General features: G+C 60.2%; 1 protein-coding gene across 5 annotated transcripts in view; it reads left to right on the forward strand.

Annotated features, from left to right (window-relative positions):
• Positions 1-3,491: 3,491 nt before the first annotated feature.
• COL5A1 (collagen type V alpha 1 chain) overlaps positions 3,492-15,440 on the forward strand; it is a 154,390-nt gene continuing 142,441 nt past the window's right edge. For all 5 annotated transcript variants that reach the window (XR_009564231.1, XR_009564230.1, XM_030838405.2 and 2 more), the window contains exon 1: positions 3,492-3,996. Coding sequence is in view for 3 of the 5 variants with exons in the window: in XM_030838405.2 (XP_030694265.1) it covers positions 3,882-3,996 (115 nt within the window). In the remaining 2 variants the exon portion in view is untranslated. The remainder of the gene's footprint in view (positions 3,997-15,440) is intronic.

Here is a 15,440-nt window from a genome sequence, read left to right on the forward strand (position 1 = left end):
TCCAAGCTCCACAGGGATCCCCGGAGGCCGGCTTCTCACCCCACTTCCCAGGAAGCAGCACTGGGGAGCAGAGGTGAGGACTCACTGGCCCAAGGTCCCCCGGCCGGCGGTTCCTGATGCTGGAGTTGCAGCTGAGTCGGGAACTCTGGAGTTGGCCTGGCCCCAGACACCCCCCTGCAGGATGCAGCTGCGGCCACGGGTGCGGGGTGCAGGTTTGGAGCATCCTCCTCGGGCAGCCTGGGGGAACCTCGAGGCCACTTCCACTGCTGTGAGTAACTGGGGGCAGCTCTAGCCCCTCAGTCCACCAGGCAGCAGCTCCCCAGTCCCTCCTGGGCCCAGCGGGCCATGACCTCTTGTAGGGCAAGCAGGTCACTGGGTTCCTCCACCTGCTCTGTGGGTCTGTGAGCACCCGCCTGTGAGAGGGGGAAGGAGAGAAGGAGCCCAGTTGTCCCGGAGGGCTTCCCCAGGCTTTCCCCAGCCAGGCGATGACCCTGGGAGGCTGGGTGGCCCCTTAAGGTGGGAGGGTGGGAAATGAAACAACCCGCAAGAGGGTAACACTTGGGGCTTGTCATGGACGCTGAGAGCCACGACTCTGCCGCTTGAGAAAAATCAATGAGAGGGGACTTCTCTGGCGGTCCAGTGGTTAAGAATCTCCTTCCGGTGCAGGGGACTCGGGTTCGATCCCTGGTCTGGGAACTAAGATCCCAAACGCCGCAGGGCAACTAAGCCTGCGCGCCACAGCTACAGAGCCCATGTGCTCTGGAGCCCATGAGCCACAACTAGAGAGAAGCCCATGCGCCCCAACAAAGAGCCCCCACGCCGCAATGAAAAGATCCCGCGTGCCACAACTAAGACCCGACACAGCCAAGAAAAAAAGAAAAGAAAAGAAAAAAAATCATTGAGAAGAACTTGCAGCAGGGGAAGGAGAAGGTGGGCAGCAGGTCCCAGGTGCAAAGCTGGGGGCACACCCGGCCTGCCAGGCACTGTGGGAGATACACAGCCATGGGCGACCAGGGGTGTGCAGAGCCCTGGATGGCGGTGCGTCCCTCCCATGCTGGAGTACCATGAGTAGAAGTCCACGCACAGGGAGGGACCGGGTGGGAACGTGGCAGTAGTTTCAGGAGGGGAGGGAGGCACACAGGCAAGCGGGTTCTGCTCACCGTACAGGAGTTGAGGGGAAGAGACTGGGTTGGCGGCTGGCCGGGGGCTGGGTGCCTTTGCTCACTGCAGACATCCTAGAGCCCAGAGTGAAAGAAACAGTTTTCAAAGGACTCCCCAATTTAATCAGTTATGGGAGGGCCAAGGGATGCTCCTTGGGTTCAACCACCACCGGGCATTGTTGCAAGGATTTGGGCGAGGCGATCTGCATCTTTCCCGCCCGAAGGTAAATCTGGTTTCAAATTCAGGCTCGGCCACGGATGGATGGGCTGGTACTTTGGGTAAGTCCTTTACCTTCTCTGATCCCCAATTCCCTTGTCTGTAGAGGGGAGAAATGACAGTATTCCCTACTGCTGTGTGTGACCTGATGCAAGAGTAGCTTTAAAGTGGGAACACATGTGGCTGGCTGGTACTTCTGCTGTTCCCACTGGAATAACAATTGTGACCAGGCGTCACGGTTACTCTCCTACAGTCCTGGGCAGACAGGCCAGGCTGCTCAGTTTGGGGATTTTTTTTGAGTTTTCCAGTGGGATAGAAACTTACTTCCTCACCCAAGTCTAGGTGTGGATGAGCCCACCTTTGTCTCAAGCTTTCTCTTTACTGTGAGCTCAGCTCTCTGGGGGACCCTGGGTGTCCCTTGACTATCAGCTCTTGAGGGACCAGATGACCGCCCTGAGTTCCAGGTGTTGGGAGGGCTGGCTGGCCAACACAGAGGCACCCGTAACTGTCACAGAAGGAGCACCCTGTGTCCTTGGGGGAAACTGGAGCCCTGAGTCTGCACTATCTTCTGATAACTAGACCACTGACCTATGGTAGCATCCCAAGTCTTTGGGAGAAGCTGGCCTTCCCCTGGTGGGGGGGTCGTTCCAGGGGCCAGGTGGAGCTGGGGGCTCAGGGAGTGTCTGATGGAATTTCTCTCTCATTAAGGCACACAAAGGACCAGCTCCAACGGAACCAACATACACAACTTACACACACAGACACACACGCACACACACGTTTCCCCGATCATATATGTGATTTATACAGGTTGTAAAACAACAACAAAGGACTGTAAAAAGCCAGAAAGACCGTTTAGCTTTACTTTGTGAGTCTCATCCTTTTCCCGAGCAACATTTAGTGCCGCCGCGAAGGGTACGTGGGGCAGATGTGGACCATCAGGGTAGCACCAGTGAACCACCACCTGGCTCAAGAGGCAGTATGTGGCCATCCCAGCAAACCTAACCTCTACCCACCTCCCCTCCCTTCCTGTTTCCAGAATGATGGGAATGAAAGGGCATCTGGGGAGTTTCACGCCCAGTCTGGAGATGTAACTGGAGCATCACTGCTGAACTGTTTGTTCAAAGGGGATGCGGATGGCTTAGGGTTTGAAAAGCCCCGACTCACCTTCCCTCCTCTTTAAAAACCAGCTCTGTTGCTCTTCGAGGAAGGGGTGTGAGCGGGGTTTCAGCAGGTTATGTGGGGAGCCAGGTGGGAGGGGCTGCTACCGGCCACCGGAGCCTGGCAGGCGTCCTGCTCCAGGGAGACCTCACCAAGGCTTAAAGAAGCGGAGGGAGAGAGGCAGTGCCCAGTGTCAGTGCCAGGGCAGCAGCGCCCCAACCCCTCACCCCTCTGCCTGCTGTCACCTCCCCAAGGGGTGTCTTCTTTGCTTTCCTTTTTGTGGCAGAGGGGTCTCCACGCAGTAGGAGGGAGTGAGTGGGGAGCGGGTGCTGGCCAAGTTCGCCTGATTAATATCCAGGATGTGTGGCATCCGAGCTCCCTCGGAGAACTCTTGGGAGCCTCGATCCCAGCCTGGGCACGGATGCCCAATCTGCAGTGGGGGAAGGTGGAGGGCGGGTCGTCTCTCTCGGGGTGGACATGTCTGCCACAGTCTTGGGCGCCCCGATCTGGCTGGATTGGAAGTTCAGTCTCCACCCAGAAGAGGAGCTCTGAACTCCAAGTAAACGAAAAAGGCGGGGTGAGCTGCAACGTCCTTTTTAAACCCCAAATGATCGAACTCGGGGCCCCTCCACACTGGTTCTGGGGCTCGGCCAGGTGCGGGCACCTGCGGGGGGGGAAAGCGGGGTGCAGCGTGGGCCGCCGGGCCCCGTCCGCCCGCGCTCGCCGGCAGAGCTGGGGGCGCCGGGCCCTCGCCGAGTCCCCGCCCGCCCCGGGCCAGCCCCTTCCTCGCTGCCGCTCGCCCGCTGGCCCCACCCTCTCGCCCGCTGCGCCCAGTGGGAGGCGGGGGCCGGCCCGGCCGAGCCGAGCGCCGGCTCTGATTTGCTGCGGGCGCGGGGGAGCCACGGCCTCCTCGGTGCCGTCCCCGAGAGAGGGAGGGAGGGAAAGGGGGAAAAGTGCTCGGCGCCCGAGGCGAGGTCCGCACTCCTCGTTCGTCCCCGCGGCCGGCGCAGGACCTCACTCGAGCGCAGCGCCCACGGGGAGCGAGTCGTGGGGCGGCGGCGGCGGCGGCGGCGGCGGCGAGGAGGAGGCCAGAAGGAGTCGGAGGAGGCGGGGGAGGTCAGGGCGAGCGAGCCGAGCGCGGGTCCCGGCCGCCCCGCGGGCCAAGGTCGAGCCCTCCCGCCCGTGGGCGAGCGCGCCAGCCGACCCTCCAGAGAGCCACCGCCACAAAGAGAACGGGTCGGCGGCTGCTCCCATGATTCCCTAAAGTTGTGCCGGCCCCGCTGAGTTGTGCCCCGCGCCCCGTGCGTCCCCGCGCGCCCAACCCGCGCCCGCGCCCCGCCGGCATGGACGTCCACACCCGCTGGAAAGCGCGCAGCCCGCTCCTCCCGGGCGCCCCGCTGCTGTCCCCGCCGTTGCTGCTGCTGCTGCTGCTGTGGGCGCCGCCTCCGAGCCGCGCAGGTAAGGGCTGGGCGCTCGGGCGCGGGGGGCCGGGGGCCAGGGGGCCGGGGCCGGCGCGGCTGTCATCCCCGGACGCCCGGCCTCTTCCGCGCGTGCACGACCTTCCCCCACTGGGCTGTGGAATGCACGGGCCGGGACTCCGAATGCCATTCGTCGGGGGCCCCGGAGAGGGAAACGCGCCGGCACAATACTCCCCACGTCAAACGGGCCGGCGGGTGGGGCTGTCGGGGAGCCGAGGAAGGGCTCTGCGTTGGATCAGCCGGAGGGCTTGTCCACCAGGCAGGCAAACTTTTGTCCCGAAACTTTGCGTTCTCTGTCCCACATCACAAGCGCGCAGCTCTGGCCCACACAGCCCCGCTGCAGAACTTCCTTTCCTGAAACCCGGGAAGGGTCGCCCCCTAGAGTCGCAGCGGACCAGTTCCGGCCGGGCCTCCTGGGATGGGGGGCTGCTGGGGAGAATCCCAGCAGCTGAGCCCCCCAGCCCAGGACTTCTCCAAGCACCCTCTTCCTCTGCCTCCGGACCTGGCTGCCTCTCCCTTTCCCAGGGAACAGAGCTTCCTGTGGTCCCCACCATCTAAGTACTCAGTGAGTGCTACTGGGGAGCCCCGGGGAGGGGTGGTGGAGAAGCCCTGCTCTAATCCCACCTCTCGACCTCCTGGAAGGCAGTTTTTCTTGGGTTAGCTGCCCAGAGACGGGATTCTTGGAGCAAAGGCGGGAGATGCTCTCGGAGTCTTGGCTGTGAGGGGTTCAGATGACACACAGATGTGGGACTCCTTCTGCCAGAGGTCTGCCCTTAGAAGGAGCTGTCTCCAGTGGATGGCGTCCGCCAGGCCAGCACTGACGATGTGCCTGCCTAGATGCCTGCAGCTCCAGCTCTCTCCCACACAGCTTCCTGACAGGACAGTGGTTTTTCTAAGCATCACCTTTTGTGGTTACCTGTGGGATGGGACCTCACAAGCCTCGGTCGTCGGAGCCCGAGGCCCCGAAAGTCCTCTGGGGCCCCATTAACAAACGCGGAGACGAGGTTCAGAGGCGCTATTGCAGGGTCAAGGGAAGTGCGGGCAGAGGGATGGGACGGTGGCTCAGTGGACAGCAGGACCAGCCGGGGTCCCCTGTGAGAAGACACCGCTTTACTGCCTTCGCTCTTCTCTCCGCTTTGTCATTTGAAGACATGTGGGAAGAATCACTTCCGTGTTCCACTTGCCAGTTAAGACATTCTGTCCCTCTTTCCTGGTACAGTGAGTGCTTGGTGGGCCAGAGGGGGTGAGCAGGAATCAGGGTGTCCAGCCAGTCAGGGGCTGGGGGAGCGGAGGGGAGCCTGGCCTGGCTCTGGGGACCTGGGGTCTTAGCCCTGGGCTACCACCTACATGCCCTGGATCCCAGGCTAACTGGCTTTGTGTTTCCCCCGGGGTCACTGGAGATGGGAGACAGTGGCGGCCTCCAGAAAAGTGGCACGGAGCAGGGTGGGGATGTGGTCATGGGACCCCTGTAGGCCCAGGGCCATAGCCCTGTCCCAGCTCCTCTGCCGGGCTTTCCTCTAGGAAGTCAGGTGGGAATCCTTCAGGGGAGTCGCCACCCCCAAAAGCCGGGGCTGGGCACTGGCTGGGGAGCACACAGAGCATGCGTTCGCCTGGGTTTGGGGTCGGCTGTCTGTACCACTCCCCATCTCTGCCCCCCGCCCGTCTCCGGTTTCCCTTCCTGAGTGTGGCGTGAGGTGGATGCCTGGACCGTGGCCGTAGAGCTGGACATTTTGCTCTTGTCGAAAAGACGCTGAGAGCCTGTGAAGAAGCCACCTCTCTGGGTGGGTTTCACAGACCTCCCCTCACCGCCACGAGGGTGGGACCCTTTTGGAAGTCATCGTCAGTGCGTGGCCAGCGGGAACGGCTGTCCACTGACATGCGGGGGCGGGCGGGGGGGCAGGAGAGGCCATCCGCAGGCAGCTCTTCTCTTCTCCATTTTGAGATCCACCAGATGTTTTTTGAGTTCCCTCTGAACATGGCTCTTTTTCCTACCTTCTTCTTGGCCAAGCGTGTGAAGGAATGAAAAGTCAGATTGCATTTGGGGCCGTTTAACATTGTAACGGGCAAAGGAGAGTAAGTGAAATGAAACATGACCCCAATATTTGGAAATTGAGGTCATCTCCTCGGCACATCATTGGTTGACGCCAGTCACGTGATCGCTGTTGGCAATAATTTGGTGGGAAGAGTTGTCCAAATTTTGTGGGACTTGACAGACATCGAATGGTTAAATTTCCTCTGACTCAATCAAGTTGGCTGAAAAGACAGCCTTTTCCATCTTCCCCTCCCCTTCCCCCTCCTCCCCATAAAAGAGCAGTCAGTGGGAGGAGTTCAGAAGCCAAGCTGATTCCCCGAAGCCCTCTATCTCCTCTGGTCCAGATTTTAGTGGCTGCAGGGCTTGGAGCTCGGGTCGCTGCCCAGCGCTGTGACCACCCGGCAGTGGCCACGGGCAGGAGTTTCTTCCTTGGGAGGAAGCACAAAGTTCCCTTGTCCCGTGATGTCGCTCCCTGGCTGTTCCTGGGGTGCTGGCCAGAGCCTGCCCCGTTACCCCACCCTTCAGATATCTCTGGACTCTCCCGCAGCCACGCCCTTAGCCGAGCACAGCTGATGCCCGTCTGCCCCGCCCCTGCCCTCTGGCTGTCTGGCCCCCGTCTCCCACTCCTGCCTGTTCCCTGGGCCACGGACATTGTTGGGTGGAGCAGAGGGGTGTGGGGAACCGACACCCACTGCCCCCTGCCCCGCACTGAATAACGGTGACAGTGAGCACAGACTCGCTCTGAGCCCCCGAGGGTCGAGGATGAGTCACGCGCACCCCGAGGCCCCGTTGCTGTGCCCACGGTGGAGCCTGGGATTTGCAGCGCGGAGCCGGGCAGGGTCGCTGGCCCCTGGGACGCCCGCGCCCGTGGTACCGATTGGAATGAATTTGCTGGCATTTGCCTGGTCTGCTCTTAGCCCTGTGCCCACATCATCTCCTTGGACCCTCATCCCGGCCTGCAAGGTGAGGGGGGGTGCTGGCACTCTGAGAGGCCCAGGGAACAGGGGGCTGGGACTGCACGCTCTGGGTCAGTCTGGTCTCTGCACCTGGGCACTGAGTGAGCTTCTCCATGGGGGGGGCCCAGTGCCTGGAGCTGCTGTCAGCCTGGGGCTCAGCCCAGACACGGCCCTGGGACCAGGGAGGGGTTCCATTGGGCCCCAGCAGACTGTTTCGGTTCCTTCCTGCCCCCTACACCCCTGCTTTTTATCCGAATGCTATCAAGGGGCACCTGGGGCCTGCAGTCTCCACTCCGCTTTCACCAGGCCCTTCACTCACTGGCGTGACCCGATGACCCCTGGAGGCTTTGCCTGCGCCGGGCCTGCTTGTGGGAAGGCTGAGGTGACAGAGCGCCCAGCTCCAGGGCCCACAGGCTGCCGCGAGGCACGCATGTGGACACCGTTGGTTGTACTGTTCGTTCTCCTGCCGAGCGTGTCTGGAGGGTTGGCCCCTTGGGGAGATCTGGGGCAGCTTCCTGGAGGAGGTGATGCTAAACTTGGCCTTTCCTTTCTTCCCCTTCCTTTTGTTCCGAAGGGCCTGCTTCGCAGGTGCCCTCCTCCACCTCTGGCTTTTGTCTCCTCCGTGCCTCTTCCCCGCAGACATCCCACCCCGCCGCTTCACTGTTCTCCCGGAGCTGCTTCCCTTGGCTGGAAAGCCCCTCATTAACTTGGTTGGCAGGGCGCCTCCAGCACCGCCTGCCCCGGCAGTGCTGTGCCAGCAGAAGTGGCCGCTGTGAGATAGAGGGGGCCTCTGAGGGGACAGGAGGGAGGCCGGGGCCTTCCTTAACCCTCTCTGGGTTAAGAGGTGATCTGAGGGATGCCGCCTGCCCTGGCCTGGGCGGGTCCTGCGCACTTTGGGTCCCCTGTTTGGGGAGGCAGGGGCGTGGGGGGACAGTCCTTGGCAGTCAGATTGTTGAACCCAGGGCAGCGTGGACGGTTCCTCTGCCTCTAAGGGGTTGGCTGGGCGGGGGCCAGCCACCGTGCCTCAGCTTTCCTCTCTGGGAAACGGGGAGAAACGGCTTTCTCGCTTTGAGGGTGGTTACGGAGACTGAGGCGATCTACAGAGACCGCGTGTGGAATGTCGAGGCACAGGAAGCCCCTGATGAGCGGAGGGTCTTATTATAGCTACTGTTTTGGGTGGTGTTTCTGCAGAAGGAAAAAGCGCAGGGTTGCCACGATCCTCTCTAAATGCGAGTGTTCCAGCGGGAGCCCAGCTGAGGGAGGCATGTCTGTCCAAGGAGGCTCTGGGAGCTGGTGAGACCCCCAGTCCTCTGCCATCCACAAGTGACTCAGCCCGGGCCCCCCCTCGCTCTCCTCAGCACCCCCATATGCTCCGTGGGTCCATTTCCCACGACACCTCGTGGGGTCGCGGTAAAGGTCACCCCAGGCAGCATATGTGAAAATGCTTTACTAGCCCATTGGAGGGTTGTACGCCCGTGTGTGCGTTTGTGTGTATGTGTCCAAGCGTGTGTGTGCATGTGATGTGAGCGTTCCTTTGGATGCATGTGTGTGACGTGTCCGTGTGTGTCTGTGGGTGTCCACGTGTCCACGAGTATGCACGCCCACCTCCACGCACAGGTCCATGTGTTTTCAGGGTCTGCTCAGGCGGGGCCTGGTGTGTTTGAGGTGCTCACGGCAAGGCCGCGTCTCTCTCCTTATCGTGCCCCAGCCCTGCGGGATTGGAGACGAGGAGATGACCCGTGGCCACGGAGCCCCCTGGGCAGCCACGAGGCGTTGGGTCCAGCCCCGGCACAGACTCAGTCCAGCTGGGTCTGATAATCTGAGTCTCCTTTTGCTCACAGGAGGGCGATGTTATATTATAGCTTCTGCTTCTCCCTCTGTTTATTTCTCCCTTGTAATCGACTCATCTGGTGTCAGCCCTTGGCCAAATGTTAGTTTTAAGCTTTCTGGCCTGGCTCGTGGAGACATTGAGGTCCTGAAGGTGGAGCCTGCGTTGGCCCTTCTCCCAGGCAGAGCCGCCCCTGCCACAGGACACGGCATGGAGACCCGGTGTGGGGGACGGCTCGGGGCCGGCGGCCTGGGCCCACGTCCCGCCCCACCCCCGCCAGCGGTGCACTTTGCCTCAGTTTCCCTATCTGCAGGAAGCGGTGATGGCTGTGACTCCTGCAGGATTTTCGAGAGGGTTCAGCGCATCGCGTGTCCAAAGCGCAGAGCAAGCCCCTGTCACCATTGTCACTATTACGTCCTCCCTGGGCCCCCAGGCAGCAGCAGGTCTGGGGTCCAGGGTGAGTTCTTGGCTCTGCTCACTGGCTGGCTGTATGAGTCACCCCCTCTGTCCTGGGAACCGTCACCCTGGTGCCCCCTCGCGAGTGAGCATGAAAAGGGGTTACACAGCCCCTGGTGAGCTTACTGGAGCCCTCGCTGCCACTTTTGCGGTCTGTGCCCCAGCATGGAGGCGCCTGCATCCCGGAGCAGTCGTGGGGCGGGTCACGTGCAGCACGCCCCTCCCCTTCTTCCTCAGGCCACCCCCACTGTACAAGGAGGAATGGGGGCCTCAGGGATGGGAATGGACCTGCCCATGTCCCGCCTCAAAGACTCTGGTCTTCTGCCCCAGAGACATGACGGTGGGTGATGGCTGGTGATCTGGAAGGACATCTGGGGCGGGTGCGTTGGGGGTTTTGCTAACTCAGACGTTGTTCCTGCACCCGCGCGGCCCCAGCGTCTGGGGCAAAGCCCGTAGAATGAATGAGTGAATGCTCCGTTGGATGCGTGGGGATTCGTGGTGGGGTGATGGGGGGGTCGCTCTGTGTTACATGTCATGCTGTCTGAGCCGTCATCCCATCAGCTTAGACTCACCCGCTAGTTTTTCTGGCAGGTTCCCAACCTATGTCATAACCCACAGTAGGAGTAAATGTCGCCACTCTTTGGTGACTCAGACCTAAGAAATGGTACCACAGTCTGACCCACTTTTCTCCACGTCTCATTACACAGAGCTCCAGGGGCCCGTTTCCTGCGATGTCTCTGTGCATGAAATGGGGGATTCCTTTATTTCCTGTCTCCTAGACCTGTGTTCTTTTGGGGGAAATTCACTCTTCTGTCCTGTTCTTTTCTGCCAGCACCTTGGCAATAGGGATTTTATTGGTCTCTTTATTAATTTTTTAATAAATGCTATAAAATGACATCAAAATGTGCGTGTGTGACGGGAGTGATTTAACTAAAAACTCTGACTCTTGCATTGGAAGACTAGTGACCTAACAATGAAAAAGAGTGAGCATTTTAATCTGAATGGAAGGTGGGAAGCCATAGTCTTCCACTCTGCTGGCAGGGTAACCCAGAGCGCCGTGGGTGAGGCTTTAGTGGAATCCTTTCCTGTGTGGGTGCAGAGGAAATGCAGGAGAGGCTGGTCCTTTGTGGAGAAACTCCGGAGTGACAGTGGCTGTGCTTGAAGCATTTGCAGACCTCTAATGGGAGGCAGACCTGTGCCGGGCACCAGGCAGCAGGTGCACAGGTGAGCGGTAGGTAGGTGAGCATCCCAGCCCTGCAGGAGTTTCCGGTGCAGTGAAGGAATCAGACCTGTGAAGAGGCGATTGTATCCAGTGAAGTGCAAAGTGGGAGGTAGTGAAACATTCATCAGCTAGTAGAGTGGTGCCACCGGACAATCGGGGGAGGCACCCGCCAGCCCTTAGGCCACTGGCCAATCAGAGGGAGGTACCTGCCAGTCCCAGTGGGGCTCTGGCCAATCAAAGGGAGGCACTTGCCAGCCCCTGGGCCACTGGCCAGTCAAAGGGAGGCACCCGCCAGCCCCTGGGCCACTGGCCAATCAGAGGGAGGCACCTGCCAGCCCCTGGGTCACTGGCCAATCAGAGGGAGGTAGCTGCCAGCCCCAGTGGGGCTCTGGCCACTCAGAGAGAGGTACCTGCCAGCCTCAGTGGGCCACTGGCCAATCAGAGGGAGGTACCTGCCAGCCCCAGTGGGGCGCTGGCCAATCAGAGACCAGCCCGTTTTGCCAGGGCCTGCGGCTTTTGGTGTCCCACCCGATGAGTTTGAAGGGAGGAGTCCCTCGGTGGAGGCAAGTGCCACTTTCCCATGTGTGTCTGTCCTCTGACTCCGGTTCATATTTAACCAAACCCTGCTCTGGGGTGTTACCTGGACCAGGTGGGGTTGGCCCCATCCTGCAGATGTGCAAGGGGAGGCCCTGTGGGCCCAGCTGGCACAAAGGAGTGATGGTTGCCCTCTGTATCCCAGTGAAAATCACACCCCGCCTTGGTGTAGGTCATTACCGGCATATAAACTGATACTAGGTGCCAGGTGAGGGGGGCTCCAGCAGCTTCCAGCTCTTCTTTGCCGTGGGACGGTCCCTTGGTGGCCGGGTCCTTGTGCTTCCGGAAGAGGTCCACGGCCTCCACCAACTGTGAGTAGCCTCTGCACCTCGGCCTCAATTCCTCCTTCATTTCTGATGCATAAAACTGGGTGTGCGTACAGTCCTGTCTTGCTAAATGTCAAGGTCTTCTTCTTTGGGGGGATAGTGGGCAGCTGTGCACCAGTGGGACCTGGGGCCCTGGCTCACGGGGGTCCGTTAGGGGACCCTGTTGGGTGGCAGGTGAGGGGAGAGCTGGCCGGGGCCCAGAGCCCTGCACAGGGGAGGGTGCAGCTGAGAAGGAAAGATGGGCCATTTCTGGCCCTGGGCCCCCAGGTTTAGTTTGCAAGGGCCCTGCCTGGGGAGATAGTGTCCTCATGTCCGCTGGGGTGAAGTCTCTGGGACCCGCCTTACCGTTACTTCTCTTCTTTTGTGCTTTTTTTCTTTGGGGAGAATCTGAAATGCTGACGGGCAGCTCTGGCTTCCTCCTTCGAGGCAGTTCTGTGTTCCCCTGGGATGCAGGTGGAGTAGACAGCCTCTGGCGTCAGTGTCCTGTGTAGACCTTGCTCTTCTAGGGAGAGGCGGTCCCGGCTGGTTTTGAGCAGTGGGGGAGGAAGGGGCGCTGCACCTTCCGTGCATTTTAGACCAGAAAATGCTCACATCGAGAAGGCAGGGCAAATAGCTCATTCTTGGATAGAAGTGCAGCGAACAGGGCTTCTGAATGTAATTCTTTTCCAGGGAATTATTACTAATGTTATTTAGGTGCATAGTTTCAATTGTGGCCGTTTAGCTCAGAAAGCACTGCTTGGGCGATGGCTACGTGTCACTTAACTCTGGTATCCCGGGGAGCACCCTGGGGTCCTCGGTGTGATGACTCTGGCGCTCGGGAGGGCCTGGGGTGGGGATGCAGGGCTCACACCCGGGCAGGGCGATGGGGCGGCTCTGCCCAGCGATGCCAGGATCTCCGGGGGAGGAGTTGGAGCCGACCGAGAGGAGGGGGCATGGGTGGGCGGCCAGTGGTCTCTCAGGACCTCCTCCCTCACCTGAAACAGGGGGACTGCAGGTGTCAGCATACATGATGGGGGTGGGCACCTCCGAGGGGAGGCGTGCCAGGAAGGAAGAGAGGAGGAGGCAGATGCTCCCCACCCCCCGTGTCCTCCCCGCTTTCTTCACGGTGGCCCCACTTTCTGGAAGGAGCAGTGATGCTTTGCTCTCCTTCCCTGCCTGGGGGCAAGCTTGCTCTTCTCCTAAGGAAAGACTCTTATTCTGCAAGAGCGCAGTACGGAGCCTCAAGTGGGAAGGTTTACTCGGGCTCAGCTCTGAGAGTGTTGTCATTATTATTGCCGTCGTTGTTGTTCGGGGAGGTTTCAAACACAGCACAGCAGATCGAGATCCTCCTGGGCTCGATGATCAGCCCCAGGACACTCTCGTGGTCCAGCCGCCACCCACTCCCGTCTACCCAGTTACTTTGAAGCCAATCCCTGACGTCAGGTCTCGCGCAACTATTCCTCTGTGTTCACCGCACATCAAGAGTGAGTACTTCTGTCTCAGTGGGTGAGGGACGGTGGGCATCCCCACCCGAGGGACACAGAGAAGGAGCTCAGCCAGGTGCAGTGCCCTAAGTGGGAGGGTGGGAGCCGCCGACCCCCGGGCTCTCAGCTCCCTGGTGAGCTGAGCGGGCAGGCCCCTTGCTTCCTGCCTGTCCCGGTGTGCCTGGGCTCAGCACAGGAGCTGCGGCACCTGGGAAAGCCTCTCTGAGCCTCAGTACCCCATCTGTGAAATGGGCATAAACTAGTACCTGTCTCAGAGGCCTGCTGGGAGGGCTAAAGGCTCTTGTCATTATGTTGCCACGTGTTAAAGCCACGACGTCAGCATTCGGAACCCCCAGGAATGTTCCAGCCGGAGGCCTGGGCCCCAGACAGCAGCTTCGCTGGTATTTTGCAGAGGGTGGAGTCCTCTGGGCGTGGGGCGCCGGCTTGGGGTTGCCTGGGAGCACAGGAGGCTGGTGAGGAGGTCCAGTTTCCTGCGAGGTGGGCTTTGACGGGCTTCAGCAAGGGGTCCGGTGAGACCAGAGCTTCCGCAGCCATGGGGCCCCGCCTCACAGCTCCGGGCTCCAAGGGTCTGGGGTGGAGCCTGGGGCCTGCCGCTCGAGTTCTGATGCCAGTGACCAGTCGAGGGCACTTTGGGAAATGTGGAGTGTGCCAGATGGGAAGGTCTGAGCCTCCTCCTGGCCCTCCCTCTCCCTGTGTGGGTCCAGCCCCTGTGGCCAGCTGACAGTCAGCCTCTCCTCTGACTTTCGAAAGGAAAGTTCAGGAGATGAGGCTGGGAAGCAGAGATGCATCAGTGCACGGAGAATAGGACCCCCGGCTGTGTGACCTCGAATGCTTAACCTCTCTGATCCAAGTTAGCTCATCTCCAAACCAGAGGTACTGGCACCACCTGGAAGGAGGTGACCTGCGTGTGGACATAGGGCCCTTCCTGGGGTGTCCTGCATCCCGTTTTCAATGCAGGACAGCAAATGCTAGATCATACTGATAACAGTAACTGCCTTTGTTAATTATTCTATATCGTTGTTATTTTGTATTGTTATTATGACTAGTGGAGCTCACAGAGGCAGTAATTGTATAAAGTTTCTATAAAGTGCTTCAAAGTAGGAATAAAGCTGCCACTCACAGGTTTGGGGCTACAGCTGGGCCTCAGAGGAGGCTGAACTGTCAGTGCAAAGGGCCCAGTTAGGGCCCCGGGCGGGGAGTGAGTCCAGGTGGGGCAGGGGGTGCAGTTTGCAGTTAATACTTGGGGTGGGGGCTCTGTGGAACCTTCCGCTGCGTTTATTTATTTACTTATTTTTGTAAATTTATTTACTTATTTATTTATTTATTTTTGGCTGCGTTGGGTCTTCGTTGCTGCGCGCGGGCTTTCTTTAGTTGCGGTGAGCGGGGGCTACTCTTGGTTGTGGTGCGTGGGCTTCTCATTGCGGTGGCTTCTCTTGTTGCAGAGCACGGGCTGTAGACGCCCAGGCTTCAGTAGTTGTGGCACGTGCGCTCAGTAGTTGTGGCTCGCGGGCTCAGTTGCTCCGTGGCATATGGGATCTTCCCGGACCAGGGCTCGAACCTGTGTCCCCTGCATTGGCAGGGGGATTCTTAACCACTACACCACCAGGGAAGTCCCTTCCACTGCATTTAATGTGGGAGCTACCTCCGGCTCGTTTCCTTTGCCAGGAGTGTGGGGCTCTGATGGTGCACAGGCCCAGCCCCCCTGGGAAGGAGTTGGCTGTTTTACCGGGAGGGCTCACAGAGTCAGTGATCCGGCCTCTGGCCTTGGGGTCGTTTTGCAGACGAATAAACTCAGACCTAGAGGACTTGGGGGTCTCCAGGGTCACAGGCTGCTGAAAGCAGGGCGGCAGGGGGAGCAGGCCCCAGCGTCTGGCTCCGTCACCCACTGGGGGGCTGTGCTCAGCTCCCGAGGCTGGGGGAACCCGGTGGTCTCGGAGCTCTGCCATCAGGGAACGGTGTCTGAGCCTCGAAGACTTGTTCTGAGATTCCGAGGCTGCAAGGGAACTCAGGCGTCCAGTCCCAGGGTCCCTTCTGTCTAGGGCAGACCTGATGACGGTTGTTTGCCAGGCATCCCCGTCGGGGAGCTCACCCCGTGCAGGCAGATGGTACCCAGACGGAATGTGCCTGAGCCTGGCCTCCAGAGCCCATGGTTTCAACCTTTATGTCACCAGACCTGGGGCTTGTGAGCCTCTTGAAGCTTCCTTGCTCGCAGAACTAAAACAAAAGCTGCTCCCAAGTGCAGACGCTCACTCTTCTTTCATTTCACGCCTTCCCCGCTGTGGTATTCCCGCCAGGAGGCAGCCTGTCCTCACACACCCTGCAGCGCCTTGGGCCCCTCGGTGTGGACAGGCTCCCACCTCCCCTTCCTGGCCAGGGCCTGTCCGATTACAAACAGCTGCCTGGCCCGCAAGCAGGACTTACGAACCCGGGGCAGGGCTGTTGTCGAGGGCTGGGAGGCACGGGAGGGGGTCCGCTCCTTAGAGAGCTGCCTCCCACCCCTCTGTGAGCCAGTGGGGATCAGCTGAG

Source organism: Globicephala melas, chromosome 6, assembly GCF_963455315.2.
Source record: "Globicephala melas chromosome 6, mGloMel1.2, whole genome shotgun sequence".
In the NCBI taxonomy this organism is placed as follows: Eukaryota; Metazoa; Chordata; class Mammalia; order Artiodactyla; family Delphinidae; genus Globicephala; species Globicephala melas.